The 17958-nt window shown below is 45.6% G+C and overlaps 1 protein-coding gene across 4 annotated transcripts in view; it reads left to right on the top strand.

The window, feature by feature from the left end:
* Positions 1 to 17434, top strand: part of acsf3 (acyl-CoA synthetase family member 3) — a 197530-nt gene extending 180096 nt beyond the window's left edge. For 3 of the 4 annotated variants that reach the window (XM_068048961.1, XM_068048960.1, XM_068048962.1), the window contains one exon: positions 1650 to 2398. In XM_068048961.1, the coding sequence (XP_067905062.1) occupies positions 1650 to 1770 (121 nt within the window). In that variant the 3' untranslated portion in view covers positions 1771 to 2398. Of the gene's footprint in view, positions 1 to 1649; positions 2399 to 10468; positions 10625 to 17018 lie in introns of those variants that run through there. The other variant, XR_010976640.1, reaches the window with a different exon arrangement.
* Positions 17435 to 17958: the final 524 nt, after the last annotated feature.

The raw sequence follows: 17958 nt of genomic DNA, 5'->3' as shown, positions 1-17958 counted from the left end.
CTGTTTTGGCTTGACTTTTTTTAGAATTTTGAGAGATAATAATTAAACAGACAAAAATCCTATTCCTTCAGTTTAAATGGCTGAGAGCTCTTTTATCAGGTGCTAAACACCACAGCTGTCTGTCTGTGTTTCCTCTGTGTCTGTGTTCTGATAGAACAAACTGTCTTCAACTAAAAAGCCAGATCAAAATTGCATTGTAACACATGTATTGCTTGATCCTCATTCCCAGTGGCTGTATCTACGGTAATGAGAATGCACCCTTTGAATTGCAGTCTACAAATCGCTGTTTTTAAGGCAACGAAATTGCACCTTCCTATAACTCCTGAGGCTTGCTTGCTCTTAAAGCAATACCGATCCTATGCAAGCCTTAAAGGCAAACTGCATATTCCCAGGAAAAAAAAACGACAGGACTATGACGGTGTGTGGGTGTGTGTGTGTGTGTGGACCGTGTGTGTGTGTGTGTGTGTGTGTGTGTGTGTGTGTGTGTGTGGACCGTGTGTGTGTGTGTGGACCGTGTGTGTGTGTGTGGACCGTGTGTGTGTGTGTGTGTGTGGACCGTGTGTGTGTGTGTGTGTGGACCGTGTGTGCGTGTGTGTGTGTGGACCGTGTGGGTGTGTGTGGGTGTGTGTGTGTGGACCGTGTGTGTGTGTGTGGACCGTGTGTGTGGACCGTGTGTGTGTGTGTGGGCGTGGACCGTGTGTGGTGTGTGGGCGTGGACCGTGTGTGGTGTGAGGGAGTGGACCGTGTGTGGGAGTGGACCGTGTGTGGGAGTGGACCGTGTGTGGGAGTGGACCGTGTGTGGGCGTGGACCGTGTGTGTGTGTGGTGTGTGGGCGTGGACCGCGTGAGGGCCGCGTGAGGGATTGGACCGCATGTGGGCGTGGACCGCGTGAGGGCGTGGACCGCGTGAGGGCGTGGACCGCGTGAGGGATTGGACCACATGTGGGCGTGGACCGTGTGAGGGCGTGGACCGTGTGAGGGCGTGGACCGTGTGTGGGCGTGGACCGTGCGTGGGCGTGGACCGTGTGAGGGAGTGGACCGTGTGTGGGCGTGGACCGTGTGTGGGCGTGGACCGTGTGTGGGCGTGGACCGTGCGTGGGCGTGGACCGTGTGAGGGAGTGGACCGTGTGTGGGCGTGGACCGTGTGTGGGCGTGGACCGTGTGTGGGCGTGGACCGTGTGTGGGCGTGGACCGTGTGAGGGAGTGGACCGTGTGTGGGCGTGGACCGTGTGAGGGAGTGGACCGTGTGTGGGCGTGGACCGTGTGTGGGCGTGGACCGTGTGTGGGCGTGGACCGTGCGAGGGCGTGGACCGTGCGAGGGCGTGGACCGTGCGAGGGCGTGGACCGTGCGAGGGCGTGGACCGTGCGAGGGAGTGGACCGTGCGAGGGAGTGGACCGTGTGTGGGAGCGGATGGCGTGTGGGAGCGGACGGTGTGAGAGTGTGGATATTGTGTGGCTATGTGGTGTGGTGATATTATACAGTGTAGCTGGATATTGGCACCTGGACTGTGCTGACCTTTCGTGAGCAGAGAAGTGACGGGCTCCTCCTGTGTGATGCAGGGTTTGTGTGGCTGTTGGATTCACACCTCCAGTTCTCTGCAGCGTTAAAACAGTGACTGCAGTGGATTACTGATTGTATTTTGATTACAGGGAGCATATGGCCACGTACAGTCTCCCCTCAGAGCTCATCCTCGTGGAGGAGATACCTCGCAATCACATGGGAAAAGTGAACAAGAAAGATCTGCTCAACCGTTTCTACCCCAGCAAATAGGGATCACCTTCCTCCATTTCACAGTTTCTACAGCCTTGTTCCGATCCCATCATGTTGTCGTTTGCTGATGGTCCAAAACTTACTTCGATCCCATCTTAAACTGAACCTTTCCAATCATCATCGATAAGGATCAGATAGCAGATCAGAGAATTTAACATTAATGGGAGGTGGATTGGAACCTTGTGTCTGTCCTTCATTAGTGAAGAGAGTGTGTTTACAGTCACCTGTTGTGGTACAGGGTCTAGCACTTTATCTACTAGTCGTCTATCTATGCTCCAATTCAAGGTCTGACTGTGTCGGGCTGCCAGGGCTAAGACATTTGCCAGTAAAATTGGTATTTGAATCATTCAGGATTGCAATAATCTCTCTGCAGTCTGTGTCTGCTTTCTTGATCTGTTAATTATTTATATATTCAGTTTCCATTCATCTTTCTGGAGATCTCCACATTAAATCCATTTTAATTCTCCCTTCTCTTCAATGCAAGACTCAAGTTTTCCTCTGTCTCTGTTTTTATTTGAGACAAATTCAGAACACAACTTCCAAAAAAATAAAAGCGAAATAGTGTAGATGCTGGAAATCAAGTTAAAAACAGAAATGCTGGAAATATTCAGCAGGTCTGACAGCATCTGTGGAGAGAGAAACAGAGTTAATGTTTCAGGTCAGTGACCCTTCATCAGAACTGGCAAAGGTTAGAAATGTAATAGGGCTTTGAGCAGGAGAGATTAACGACAGAGATGTCATGAATGAAAGGAAAAGGGAGTGCTAATAGTTGTGGTGAAAGATAAAGCATTAGTCCAGAGAAAGTGTAAATGGCAGAATAATGAACAGCTCAATCCAAACGCACAACGAGAAACAAGTTTAAGACAGGCACATGGTTAAAAAGTAACATTTTAAAAAGGCCAGTTATGTTCTGAAATTGAACTCCCTTTGCCTTTTCTCCATGACATCTTTGTTATTTAATCTCTCCTGCCCTCTGCCTGAACACACACCTTCCCTTTTTCCTACTTCTCTACCCCCCTCCCTTTCACTTGTTCAAAGCCAATTACATTTCTAACCTTTGCCAATTCTGATGAAGGGTCATCGATCTGAATCATTAACTCTGTTTCTCTCTCCACAGATGCTGCCAGACCTGCTATTTCCAGCACTTTTGTTTTTATTCCAAAAAAAAAGGTTGTACTTAACAAATTTGATAGTTTTTTGAGGAAGTCGTGGATGAGGGAAATTTAGTGAAGTTTGTCTACCTGGACTTTCAGAAAGCTTTTGATAATGTTCCTCATACAAGGTAACTTCACAAGATGGAGCCTTGTAGTCAGAATGTGAAACACTGGATCAGGAATTGCCTCCAATCCTGCAGCCAAAACATTGCAGTTAATGGATGTGATTCAACTTGGAGACATGTTAGTGTTGTTGCCATGGATCAGTCCATGGTCTTTATTAATGACCTGCACAGTGTTGTTAGGAGGATGGTAGTAAATTTGCAGGTGACACCAAAATATGTGCAAGGGTTAAGATGATAGAAGAGTGTCGTCCAATCCAGAAAGATCTAGATGTGCAAGTGGAGTGGGCCATACATCAACAGATGGTGATTCATTTCAATAAATGTAGTGTGATGCATGTTGATAGGGTCAACACAGGATTGACATATCATTTCTCATTACAATACTGAGAGAGGTTGAGAGAGAAAATGGTCTTGGTGTTACTGTATACAGACCACAGAAGGTTCATGAACAATGTAGAGAAACTGTAGCTAAAGCTAACATTGGGTCATATTAACAGCAACATTCAGTGTAAATCAATGGACACCATTCTAACACAGTACAAGTAACTGGTCAGACCCTCATCTGGAGTACTGTGCCCAGTTTTAGAGCCCCCACACATGGTGGGTGATCGAGTGTCTTTGAAAAAGGTCCAGAGGAGAGTTACAAAAATGATTCCTAGCTTAACGAACCTCAGCTACTGAGATCGGCTCAAGACCGCGGCCTGTTTACTTTAGAGCAGCACAAACTTAGAGGTGCCCAGTTAGAGGTGTGTAAAATAATTAAAGGACCGGATAGTATGACTGTTGAAAGATTATTTCAGTTTAACAGTTTGGGGAGGACCAGGGGACGTGAGTTTAAACTGTGTAAGAGTAGGGTTACGACCGAGGCAGGACGAGTGCATAGTTTTTTTCTAGTTCCACTTCTCCACAGGTCACAACATGTATTTAAATGTTTACCCAGTTACTGATACAGTCAATCATAGACTCTATGTTATCAGAATAAAATACACCAACCAGGTTTCTTTAATAAACAACAACATTGAGTTTATTATAAAACAAGACTTAACCAGTAACGAAGTAAAGCATTAACACACAGAATGAAATATGAAAGTTCCCTTTTACCTTAGCCCCTCACATATACACACACACGCACATATACTGGTTAACCGAAAAATAGAGATTTTCTCTTTAGAGCTCAGTGATAAAAAAAAGAATACTTTGGCCAAACACTTGCTAATTGTTGAAGAAGAAAATAGATGTGAAAGGATGCTAGTTGTCCCTTTAGTCTGGAGTTCCAAATAGGCGGAGACGGCTGTCACTGGGATATTTCTAGAACAGTTCTTTTCAGGCAACATTGAAGATCAGTTTGGTGGGCTTTCCAGGAGAACTGCGGCAATAGGGGTTTCTGGCAGTCTTTTTATAGAGTCATAGAGTCGTACAGCATAGAAACAGGCCCTTCGGCCCACCGCGTCCGTGCCGACCATAATGCCTATCTATACTAATCCCACTTGCCTGCATTAATTCCATATCCCTCTATGCCTTGCTCATTCAAGTTCCTATCCAGATGCCTTTTAAATGTTGCTGCTGTTCCTGCCTCCACCACCTCCTCTGGCAGCTCATTCCAGATACCCACTATTCTTTGAAAAAAGAAGAAAGAAAATTACAGCACAGGAACAGGCCCTTCGGCCCTCCAAGCCTGCGCCGATCCAAATCCTCTACCTAAACATGTCGCCTATTTTCTAAGGGTCTGTATCTCTTTGCTTCCTGCCCATTCATGTATCTGTCTAGATACATCTTAAAAGACGCTATCGTGTTCGCATCTACCACCTCCGCTGGCAACACGTTCCAGGAACCCACCACTCTCTGCGTAAAGAAATTTCCACGCATATCCCCCCTAAACTTTTCCCCTCTCACTTTGAACTCGTAACCCCTAGTATTTGAATCCCCCACTCTGGGAAAAAGCTTCTTGCTATCCACCCTGTCTATACCTCTCATGATTTTGTACACCTCAATCAGGTCCCCCCTCAACCTCCGCCTTTCTAATGAAAATAATCCTAATCTACTCAACCTTTCTTCATAGCAAGCGCCCTCCATACCAGGCAACATCCTGGTGAACCCCCTCTGCACCCTCTCCAAAGCATCCACATCCTTTTGGTAATGTGGCGACCAGAACTGCATGCAGTATTCCAAATGTGGCCGAACCAAAGTCTTATACAACTGTAACATGACCTGCCAACCCTTGTACTCAATACCCCGTCCGATGAAGGAAACTATGCCGTATGCCTTCTTGACCACTCTATTGACCTGCGTTGCCACCTTCAGGGAACAATGGACCTGAACACCCAAATCTCTCTGTACATCAATTTTCCCCAGGACTTTTCCATTTACTGTATAGTTCACTCTTGAATTGGATCTTCCAAAATGCATCACCTCGCATTTACCCTGATTGAACTCCATCTGCCATTTCTCTGCCCAACTCTCCGATCTATCTATATTCTGCTGTATTCTCTGACAGTCCCCTTCACTATCTGCTACTCCACCAATCTTAGTGTTGTCTGCAAACTTGCTAATCAGACCACCTATACTTTCCTCCAAATCATTTATGTATATCACAAACAACAGTGGTCCCAGCACGGATCCCTGTGGAACACCACTGGTCACACGTCTCCATTTTGAGAAACTCCCTTCCACTGCTACTCTCTGTCTCCTGTTGCCCAGCCAGTTCTTTATCCATCTAGCTAGTACACCCTGGACCCCATGCGACTTCACTTTCTCCATCAGCCTACCATGGGGAACCTTATCAAACGCCTTACTGAAGTCCATGTATATGACATCTACAGCCCTTTCCTCATCAATCAACTTTGTCACTTCCTCAAAGAATTCTATTAAGTTGGTAAGACATGACCTTCCCTGCACAAAACCATGTTGCCTATCACTGATAAGCCCATTTTCTTCCAAATGGGAATAGATCCTATCCCTCAGTATCTTCTCCAGCAGCTTCCCTACCACTGACGTCAGGCTCACCGGTCTATAATTACCTGGATTTTCCCTGTTACCCTTCTTAAACAAGGGGACAACATTAGCAATTATCCAGTCCTCCGGGACCTCACCCGTGTTTTAGGATGCTGCAAAGATATCTGTTAAAGCCCCAGCTATTTCCTCTCCCGCTTCCCTAAGCAACCTGGGATAGATCCCATCCGGACCTGGGGACTTGTCCACCTTAATGCCTTTTAGAATACCCAACACTTCCTCCCTCCTTATGCCGACAATGTTGGGAAAATTAAAATCTCCTATCACCACCACCCTGTTGCTCCTACATCTTTCCATAATCTGTTTACATATTTGTACCTCTATCTCACGCTCGCTGTTGGGAGGCCTGTAGCACAGCCCCAACATTGTTACCGCACCCTTCCTATTTCTGAGTTCTGCCCATATTGCCTCACAGCTCGAGTCCTCCATTGTGCCTTCCTTCAGCACAGCTGTGATATCCTCTTTGACCAGTAATGCAACTCCTCCACCCCTTTTACCTCCCTCTCTATCCCGCCTGAAGCATCGATATCCTGGGATATTTAGTTGCCAATCATGCCCTTCCCTTAACCAAGTCTCAGTAATAGCAATAACATCATACTCCCAGGTACTAATCCAAGCCCTAAGTTCATCTGCCTTACCTACTACACTTGCATTAAAACAAATGCACCTCAGACCACCAGTCCCTTTGCTTTCATCATCTGCTCCCTGCCTACTCTTTCCCTTAGTCACGCTGACTTCATTATCTAGTTACTTACAGGCTTTAGTTACTACCTCCTTACTGTCCACTGACCTCCTCATTTGGTTCCCAACCCCCTGCCACATTAGTTTAAACCCTTCCCAACAGCGTTAGCAAAAGCACCCCCAAGGACATTGGTTCCAGTCCGGCCCAGGTGTAGACCGTCCAATTTGTAATAGTCCCACCTCCCCCAGAACTGGTCCCAATGTCCCAAAAATCTGAACCCCTCCCTCCTGCACCATCTCTCAAGCCACGCATTCATCCTGACTATTCTTTCATTTCTGCTCTGACTATCACGTGGCACTGGTAGCAATCCTGAGATTACTACCTCTTAGGTCCTACTTTTTAACTTGGCTCCTAACTCCCTAAATTCTGCTTGTAGGACCTCATCCCGTTTTTTACCTATATCATTGGTGCCTATGTGCACAACGACAACTGGCTGTTCACCCTCCCCCTTCAGAATGTTCTGCAGCCGATCTGAGACATCCCTGACCCGTGCACCTGGGAGGCAACATACCATTTGGGAGTCTCGTTTTCGACCACAGAACCGCCTGTCTACTCCCCTTACAATCGAATCCCCTATGACTATAGCCCTTCCACTCTTTTTGCTGCCCTTCTGAACAGCAGAGCCAGCCACGGTGCCATGAACCTGGCTACTGCTGCCTTCCCCTGGTGAGCCATCTCCCTCAACAGTATCCAAATCGGTATCAGGAAAGGCCCAAATATATAGGGTTTTACTTACCCAGCAGCCCCACAGCTGCTGCTGTGAAAAATTTACCCCTTTGATCCCCTTTAAACCTCCTCCCTCTCACCTTAAATCTATGCCCTCTAGTTTCAGTCTCCCCTACCATGGGAAACAGACTCTGGATATCTACCCTATCTATGCCTCTCATAATTTTATATATCTCTATCATGTCCCCTCTCAGCCTCCTTCGCTGCAGGGAAAACAGACCCAGCCTATCCAGTCTCTCTTTATAACTCAAGCCCTCCAAACCAGGTAACATCCTTGTGAATCTTTTCTGCACCCTCTCTAGCTTAATCACATCTTCCCTGTATTACGACCAGAACTGCACACAGTACTCCAAATGCGGCCTGACCAATGTTATGTACAACTGTAACATGATGTCCCAACTCTTGTACTCAATGCCTCGGCCGATGAAGGTAAGCATGCCATATGCCGCCTTCACCACCCTGCCTACCTGTGTTGCCACTGTCAGGGAACTATGTACTTGCACCCCAAGGTGTCTCTGCTCAACAACACTCCCCAGGGCCCTGCCATTCACTGTATATGATCTGCCCTGGTTTAACTTCCCAAAATGCATCACTTTGCACTTGTCTGCATTAAATTCCATTTGCCAATCTCTTGCCCACTTTCCCAGTTGATCTATATCCTGTTGTAACCTTAGACAACTTTCTTCACTGTCCTCGATACCACCAATTTTGGTGTCAACTGCAAACTTACTAATCATGCCCCCTACATTCACATCCAAGTCATTAATATGCAGCATCAATTTCTGTATTTCTTACACTCGCTTCTAAGAGCTTCTCAAAGAGATGGAAAAGGCTGAGCCGGGGTTTTGTCCTTGGCAGATATGATCTTTAAACTTCTTTCAAAATACTACCCACACCCCACTCACTGTCCAAAGCGAAACCAAAAACAATATCTCAAGAGTCAATCCTCCTGACCCCTATAAATCTTGACCTATCACTTCTCTGTCAACATCCTCCCCAGGTCAAAAAGCCCCTGCTGGATACTTCTCTGAAGACAGGCAACTTCCGGTAAGGGTTGTTTGCAAACCAAGTCCAAAAGACCTTCCAATGACCTTTTTTAAAAAAACAAAACACAAAGCCCAACATCTATGGAATCCTTTTCAGTTTTAAAACCCAAGTCCTCAAAAACATTTAACAAAAAATGGAAGCACTTTTATAACACCTCCATCCTTGGAGGAATGAAATGTCATTTTAAAATGCGTTTTATTACAAAGTATGGAAAAAACAGAAGATGAAAAATATTAAAACATATTTACATATTCATTCTCATTCATTCTTTACCTGTAGCTAATACAGTTCCGCTTTGTACCATCTTTGCACTCATAACTCAAAGCAAAGTTAAATCCTAGACAAAGCATCCGCAGTCATATTTTTTCCCACAATGTGGATAATCTTTAAGTTATAAGGCGGCGCAGTGGTTAGCACTGCAGCCTCACAGCTCCAGGGACCCGGGTTCGATTCTGGGTACTGCCTGTGTGGAGTTTGCAAGTTCTCCCTGTGTCTGCGTGGGTTTTCTCCGGGTGCTCCGGTTTCCTCCCACAAGCCAAAAGACTTGCAGGTTGATAGGTAAATTGGCCATTATAAATTGTCACTAGTATAGGTAGGTGGTAGGGAAATATAGGGACAGGTGGGGATGTTTGGTAGGAACATGGGATTAGTGTAGGATTAGTATAAATGGGTGGTTGATGGTTGGCACAGACTCGGTGGGCCGAAGGGCCTGTTTCAGTGCTGTATCTCTAATCTAATCTAATCATAAGATTGCAATAGTGAACTCCATCAGAATAGTCTGGCATTCTGGTTTTTGAATTTTTCCACAAAATAATCAGTTTATACCAGTGTCTCTCTGTAGTCTTGGCGGACATCGACCTCAAAATGTTTAAGGACTGGTAATAAGCCGAGGGTTTCTTTTTCCACTGTTGAATATCTTTTTGGTGTTGATTTAACTTTTTGGAAAGTATCCCACTGGCCTTTCTATGCCTGATTCATCATCTTGTACAGGACTGCACCAATCCCCAGGTCACTAGCGTCAACTGCTACTTTGAAGGGCTTAGTGAAATTTGGAGCAGCCTCTCAAAAGATGCTTGGCACTCCCCTGACCACACTACATTGGGTTTTTTTTGTAGCAAATCTGTCAGCTGTATTTCTAAAATTTGGTACAAACTTGTGGTAGAAACCACACATCCTCAAAACCCTCATGATTTCTTGTTTAGTCTTGGGATAGGGAACTCCACCAATGCTTATACTTTTGCTGTTCTTGGCAACACTTGTCCTTGACCTACTATATGCCTGAGGTAGGTTGCTCTCACTTTTGCAAATTCACTTTTGGTAAGGTTTATCATTAAATCAGCCGATTGTAATTTTCGAAACAGAGCTTCTAATTGTTTCAAGTGATCCTTCCAAATGTCACTGTATACCAGCACATCATCAAGGTAAACCACACAGTTCGGACCACTGGCTACCACTTGGTTCATTAATCTCTGAAAAGTGGCTGGGGCATTTTTTAGCCTGAGAGGCATCACTCGGCATTGGAAAAGACTGTCTGGTGTGACAAAGGCCAATATTTCATTCATTAGCTTGGGATGTTAAAGGAACTGGAGATGTTTGCACTGGAGTGCTGACTTGGGTTGCAATAGAGTGCGACAGTGGAAGTTTGGTAAGTGAGGATAATTAAGGGTTAATTTTATCTTAAATCTAATCTGTCTTTTATTTAGCAGAGTAACTTAACAGTTGCTGTTAGGGTTGGGGAAGGTGAGTTTTAGACCAGCTTTAAACAGTGTTCACTCAGGCTCTGCTTGCAGCTGCACCTTGTTAATTAGAGAATTGGTTTAAACCAGTTTTCAGGGGGCTAGAGTGAGTCAGTATAAAAGTGAGCCATCTTACAGTGCTGACTTTGTTTACACTAGAGTGCGACAGTGGAAGTTTGGTAAGTGAGGAAGCTCGATAAGGAGGGAGCGAGGAGCTCCATTCATTTCCTACCTGTCCTCAGAGTGAGGGGAGCCCAGAGCTTCCAAAGAGCACAGCTGACTGGGAGAAGACTCGGAGGGTGGAGTTCCGGACCTGTAAGTATAAAAAACTTACCTCTGGTAAAAAAAAACTGAAAGTGATGTCACAGGAAAGCTGTGACCTGATTGGCTGGTAGGGAATTTTTTTTACTGAATTTGAAAATAAAACATTGATAAAAATTGATTAAAACCCTAATTAATAAGTAGAGTAACTAAACCAGAGGGAGGAGATTACTGCATTTAGTTAGCATTTAATATTTATAGTAGGAATCTAGCACTAGGGACCATATAGTTATAACAATTTAGTAAGGATTTAATAAGTATTTATTTATCTTAAATTAATTTATTAATTAGTGCTAGAAATGTCAGTTAGAGGGTTGAAGTGCTTCACCTGTGAGATGTGGGAGGTCCGTGACGCTTCCAGCGTTCCGGACGACTACATCTGCAGGAAGTGTACCCAGTTGCAGCTCCTCACAGACGGCATGGATCAGTTGGAGCGGCAACTGGATGCACTTAGGAGCATGCAAATGGCAGAAAGTGTCATAGACAGGAGTTTTAGAGAAGTGGTTACACCCAAGGTGCAGGCAGATAAGATGGGTGACCGCGTGAAAGGGCAGGCAGTCAGTGCAGGAATCCCCTGTGGCTATCCCCCTCTCTAACAAGTATACCATTTTGGATACTGTTGGGGGGGATGGCCCATCAGGGGAAAACAGCAGCAGCCAGAGCAGTGGCTCCTAACAGCCAGCAGGAGGTAGAGGAGCAGATATGTAGACAGATTTTGGAAAGATGTAAAGGTAACAGGGTTGTAGTGGTGGGTGATTTTAACTTCCCCTATATTTTAGATTAGATTAGAGATACAGCACTGAAACAGGCCCTTCGGCCCACCGAGTCTGTGCCGAACATCAACCACCCATTTATACTAATCCTATACTAATCCCATATTCCTACCAAACATCCCCACCTGTCCCTATATTTCCCTACCACCTACCTATACTAGTGACAATTTATAATGGCCAATTTACCTATCAACCTGCAAGTCTTTTGGCTTGTGGGAGGAAACCGGAGCACCCGGAGAAAACCCACGCAGACACAGGGAGAACTTGCAAACTCCACACAGGCAGTACCCGGAATCGAACCCGGGTCCCTGGAGCTGTGAGGCTGCAGTGCTAACCACTGCGCCACTGTGCCGCCCTAATCGAACCCGGGTCCCTGGAGCTGTGAGGCTGCGGTGCTAACCACTGCGCCACTGTGCCGCCCTGACTGGGACTCACTTAGTGCTAGGGGCTTAGATGGGGCAGAATTTGTAAGAAGCATCCAGGAGGGCTTCTTGAAACAATATGTAGATAGTCCAACTAGGGATGGGACCGTACTGGACTTGGTATTGGGGAATGAGCCCGGCCAGGTGGTCGAAGTTTCAGTAGGGGAGCATTTCAGGAACAGTGACCATAATTCCATAAGTTTTAAGGTACTTGTGGATAAGGATAAGAGTAGTCCTCGGGTGAAGGTGCTAAATTGGGGGAAGGCTAATTATAACAATATTAGGCAGGAACTGAAAAATTTAGATTGGGGGCGGCTGTTTGAGGGTAAATCAACATCTGACATGTGGGTGTCTTTCAAATGTCAGTCGATTAGAATCCAGGACCAGCATGTTCTTGTGAGGAAGAAGGATAAGTTTGGCAAGTTTCGGGAACCTTGGATAACGCGGGATATTGTGAGCCTAGTCAAAAAGAAAAAGGAAGCATTTGTAAGGGCTGGAAGGCCAGGAACAGACGAATCCCTTGAGGAATATAAAGACAGTAGAAAGGAACTTAAGCAAGGAGTCAGGAGGGCGAAAAGGGGTCATGAAAAGTCATTGGCAAACAGGATTAAGGATAATCCCAAAGTTTTTTATACATATATAAAGAGCAAGAGGGTAACTAGGGAAAGGGTTGGCCCGCTCAAGGACAGAGAAGGGAATCTATGTGTGGAGCCAGAGGAAATGGGCGAGGTACTAAATGAGTACTTTGCATCAGTATTCACCAAAGAGAAGGACTTGGTGGATGATGAGCTAGGGAAGGGAGTGTAGATAGTCTCAGTCATTTCATTATCAAAAAGGAGGTGGTGTTGGGTGTCTTGCAAAGCATTAAGGTAGATAAGTCCCCAAGGCCTGATGGGATCTACCCCAGAATACGAAGGGAGGCAAGGGAAGAAATTGCTGGGGCCTTGACAGAAATCTTTGCATCCGCATTGGCTACAGGTGAGGTCCCAGAGGACTGGAGAATAGCCAATGTTGTTCCTTTGTTTAAGAAGGGTAGCAAGGATAATCCAGGAAATTATAGGCTGGTGAGCCTTACATCAGTGGTAGGGAAATTATTAGAGAGGATTCTTCGGGACAGGATTTACTCCCATTTGGAAATAAACAAACTTATTAGCGAGAGGCAGCATGGTTTTGTGAAGGGGAGGTCGTGTCTCACTAATTTGATTGAGTTTTTTGAGGAAGTGACAAAGATGATTGATGAAGGAAGGGCAGTGGATGTTATCTATATGGACTTCAGTAAAGCCTTTGACAAGGTCCCTCATGGCAGACTGGTACAAAAGGTGAAGTCACACGGGATCAGAGGGGAGCTGGCAAGATGGATACAGAACTGGCTCGGTCATAGAAGACAGAGGGTAGCAGTGGAAGGGTGCTTTTCTGAATGGAGGGATGTGACTAGTGGTGTTCCGCAGGGATCAGTGCTGGGACCTTTGGTCTTTGTAGTATATATAAATGATTTGGAGGAAAATGTAGCTGGTCTGATTAGTAAGTTTGCGGACGACACAAAGGTTGGTGGAGTTGTGGATAATGATGAGGATTTTCAGAGGATACAGCAGGATATAGATCAGTTGGAGACTTGGGCGGAGAAATGGCAGATGGAGTTTAATCCGGACAAATGTGAGGTAATGCATTTTGGAAGGTCTAATGCAGGTGGGAAGTATACAGTAAATGGCAGAACCCTTAGGAGTATTGACAGGCAGAGAGATCTGGGCGTACAGGTCCACAGGTCTCTGAAAGTGGCAACGCAGGTGGATAAGGTAGTCAAGAAGGCATACGGCATGCTTGCCTTCATCGGTCGGGGCATAGAGTATAAAAATTGGCAAGTCATGCTGCAGTTGTACAGAACTTTAGTTCGGCCACACTTAGAATATTGCCTGCAGTTCTGGTCACCACACTACCAGAAGCACGTGGAGGCTTTGGAGAGGGTACAGAAGAGGTTTACCAGGATGTTGCGTGGTCTGGAGGGCATTAGCTATGAGAAGAGGTTGGATAAACTCGGATTGTTTTCACTGGAACGACGGAGGTGGAGGGGCGACATGATAGAGGTTTACAAAGTTATGAGCGGCATGGACAGAGTGGATAGTCAGAAGCTTTTTCCCAGGGTGGAAGAGTCAGTTACTAGGAAGCATAGGTTTAAGGTGCAAGGGGCAAAGTTTAGAGGGGGTGTGCGAGGCAAGTTCATTACACAGAGGGTGGTGAGTGCCTGGAACTTGCTGCCAGGGGAGGTGGTGGAAGCAGGTACGATAGCGACGTTTAAGAGGCATCTTGACCAATACATGAATAGGATGGGAATAGAGGGATACGGTCCCCAGAAGTGCAGAAGGTTTTAGTTTAGGCAGGCATCAAGATCAGCGCAGGCTTGGAGGGCCGAATGGCCTGTTCCTGTGCTTTGTTCTTTAATTATTTTTAGAGGACCTCTAATCTCATGTCCTTAAACTAATTCAAAAGGACTAAAACCGGTTGACTAATTTGGTGAATCCCTAGTGGTAAACAAAATAAATTCTAGCCCTTTTTTCCAATCATGGGGATATTCATGACAGTATGCCCTGATCATCATTTTGAGGGTCTGATAGTACCTTTCTAAAGCCCCTTGTGTCTGTGGGTGGTACGCTGAAGACTGTGTTATACCCAAATTAACCGTAACTTCCTGAAAAATTTTAGACATAAAACTGGAACCTTGTTCTGACTGAATCTCAATCGGTCATCCACAACTCGTGAAGATCTGGGTTAACTTCTCTATCACTACCTTAGCAGAAATTGTTCTCGAAGGAATGGCCTCTGGGAATTGAGTAGCCATATCCATGATAGTGAGTATATATTGGTGTCCCGCTTTTGTTTTCGGTAAAGGTCCTACACAGTCTACCAACACCTGACTAAATGGATCCCCAATTACTGGTATGGGAATTAGAGGTGCTGGTTTTATGGCAAGTTCCGCTTTTCCCACAATCTGGCACGTATGACATTTTACAAAACTGCACCACGTCCTTGGAAAGACCTGGCCAGTTAAAATGTCGACTTAAGCGTGATTGGGTCTTCCAGATCCACACATGTCCCGCCATAGGAATTTCATGCACTATCCTTAATATTTCCTGGCGATTCTTGGGCACTACCACTATCTGATGAACTACTGTTCCTTCTTCGTCTGCAGGTCTGTGAGCAGGTCTCCACTTCCTCATCAGAATCCCATTTTTAATACAGTATCCTTGCGGAATGCCCTTTGCTTCAGCTTTAGTTAGAGCTGATTGTGCCACTTTATTTAACTCTGGACCAGCTTGCTGAGTCTTGATCAGAGAAGACTTGCTGAACCTTTCCTTCAGATTATCCAAATCCCCAAGAAAGTTTCAGATATTCGGCTATCTATCTGTCTGTAGTGCCAGCTTGACCTCCAACAATGGAACTTGTTTAGCCATTGCTCGGGTCACTACACATGAAGGAAAAATTCCAGGAACCTTTTTTTGCAACTGTTCTGTCTCTTTAACTTCACTTGCTTTTTCCATGACTACTGGAGAAGCTACTACCTTCACTCCAGCCAGATCGTTCCCCAGAGGAACGGGTCAACTCCGTCTACTGGCAAATTATGATCAACTCCTACAGTTACCGTTCCAGACATGAGGTCACACTCTAGGTTCACCCGTTACAAAGGTACAGGTATATACTCCCCACCAATTCTCTTTGGCCTCCTTATCTCGAGAGATAATGGATAAGCGCCTGGAGATGGTCTGTGGTTTGTGAAGCAGCGCCTGGAGTGGCTATAAAGGCTTATTCTAGAGTGACACGCTCTTCCACAGGTGCTGCAGAGAAATTTGTTTGTCGGGGCTGTTACACAGTTGGCTCTCCCCTTGCGCCACTGTCTTTTTTCCTGCCAACTACTAAGTCTCCAACTCGCCACACTTTAGCCCCGCCTTTACCAATACCATTCCCCACCAATACCATTCACTAAAACCTTGGCATTCAGTGCGCTCTCTGGTGGAAATGTTATACCTTTCCCCAGCAAAAGAGTTTGGGTTGCTCCTGTCTCCCTAAGTATAACTATCGGTTTACCTGCCTCACTTGAGGGATAAGGAGTTATTTTTCCTTTTGACAAGAATTCCCTATAACTCTCAGGTATCTTAATCACGTCCCCTGCACTCACAGCAGTTTTTGTACTTGGCCTTACAGCTGCAGTCAGAGCTACAGCCTGATCTGTCGTACTCACGGTCAGGGCCCCTTCCGCTGTATTGGCCTTGTGTACCCCAATAAGTCCCATGGGTTTACCCCGCAACTTCCAGCATTCTGCACAAAGGTTTCCCACCTTGTGTCAATGATAACACTTCGGCTTTCGGACTGCCCTACCACCCTCAGCATCTTCCTTTCTGGCCTGAGGAGGAGATCCCGGGACGTTCCCAGCTGTCCCTTCTTGTCCCCAGCTACTCGCCTTCCTTTCACCCTCCCACCTTCTATCCTTCTCGGGGTTGTGGGAGTGACGGACAAAGCGTTTGGGCTTGTAAACAAGCTTGTAATCATCAGCAATTTCTGCTGTCTGTCTGGCTGTTGAAACCTTCTGGTTCTCTGCATGGATTCTTACTAACGGAGGGAGTGAATTTTTAAATTCTTCCAGGAGAATTAGTTCCCTAAGGTTCTCATATGTGGTCTTTACCTTTAGTGCCCGCATCCAACCATCAACATGAATTTGCTTTATCCACTCAAATTCTATATAGGTTTGCCCAGGCTGTCTCTGGAGGTTCTGAAATTTCTGTTGGTAAGCTTCAGGAACCAACTCATAAGCAGTGAGAATAGCCTTTTTTTGCCATCTCATAATCTGCAGAAGCCTCCTCAGAAAGCATGGCATAAACTTCATGAGCTCTGGCCCATCAACCTGCTTTGCTTAAGCAGTGTCCTTCAGACACTTCATCTGTCTGGCTATCTTTTCAAAAGAAATGAAAAATGCCTCCAGGTCCCATTCCTCAAATTTTGGGAGAAGTGTACAAATTTAATCAGCTCTCCACTGGGTCCTGGGCTGGAGACTAATCTGGTCCCACCAAAATTTTCACTGGAGTCAAGACCACCCCTTCGTCTCAGTTCCATCTTTTTAAATTTGAAGTCCCTTCCTTCTCTTTCACTTTCTCTTTGAAATTTAAGCTTAAGTTTTTCCAATTCTATTTCTTTTTCTTTGTCAAGTACCAAGGCTCCTGAGACAGCACCTTCCAAACCTGCGACCTCTACCAACTGGAAGGACAAGGGCAGCAGGTGCATGGGAACACCACCACCTGCAAGTTCTCCTCCAAGTCACACACCATCCCGACTTGAAACTATATCGCCGTTCCTTCACTGTCGCTGGGTCAAAATCCTGGAACTCCCTTCCTAACAGCACTGTGGGTATACCTACTCCACATGGACTGCAGCGATTCAAAAAGGCAGCTCACCACCACCTTCTCAAGGGCAATTAGGGATGGACAATAAATGCTGGCCTGGCCAGCGATGCCCACATCCCATGAATGAATAAAAAACAAAGTTCAAGCTGCCTCATCTGCAACTTTCTTTTAGATAATTTAATTGTACTACCATGTTTGCCGCCTTCTTCTAATTGTAAATGCTGTGCTATTATTGCAATTGTGTCTGCTTTCTTAGCTCCTGGTTTTGATTGGAAAGTGTAAATGTACAAAGGGACCTGGGTGTCCTTGTCAATAAGTCACTGAAAGCTTAACATACAGGTGCAGCAAGCAATTGGGACGGCTGATGGTATGTTAGCATTTATCACGAGGATTGGAGTACAGGAGTAGTGAAGTCTTGCTTCAATTGTATAGAACCTTGGTTAGACCGCACTTGGAGTACTGTGTGCAGTTTTGGTCCCCTTACCTTAGGAAGGATATTATTGCCATAGAGGGAGTGTAAGGAAGGTTCACCAGATTTGTTCCCACGATGGCAGGACTGTCCTATGAAGAAAGATTGGGAAACTGGGCCTGGATTCTCTAGAGTTTTGAAGAGTGAGAGGTGATCTCATTGAAACCGACAAAATACTTAAAGAGATAGACAGGGTAGATTCAGGTAAGATGCTTACCCTGGTTGAGGAGTCGAGAACCAAAGGACACAATTTCAAAATAAGGGGGAAGCCACTTAG

The sequence above is a fragment of the Heterodontus francisci genome, chromosome 17, assembly GCF_036365525.1.
Source record: "Heterodontus francisci isolate sHetFra1 chromosome 17, sHetFra1.hap1, whole genome shotgun sequence".
NCBI classification, from domain to species: Eukaryota; Metazoa; Chordata; class Chondrichthyes; order Heterodontiformes; family Heterodontidae; genus Heterodontus; species Heterodontus francisci.
The sequence above is the reverse complement of the archived record's forward strand: the minus strand, read 5'-3'. Positions and strand labels throughout refer to the sequence as shown.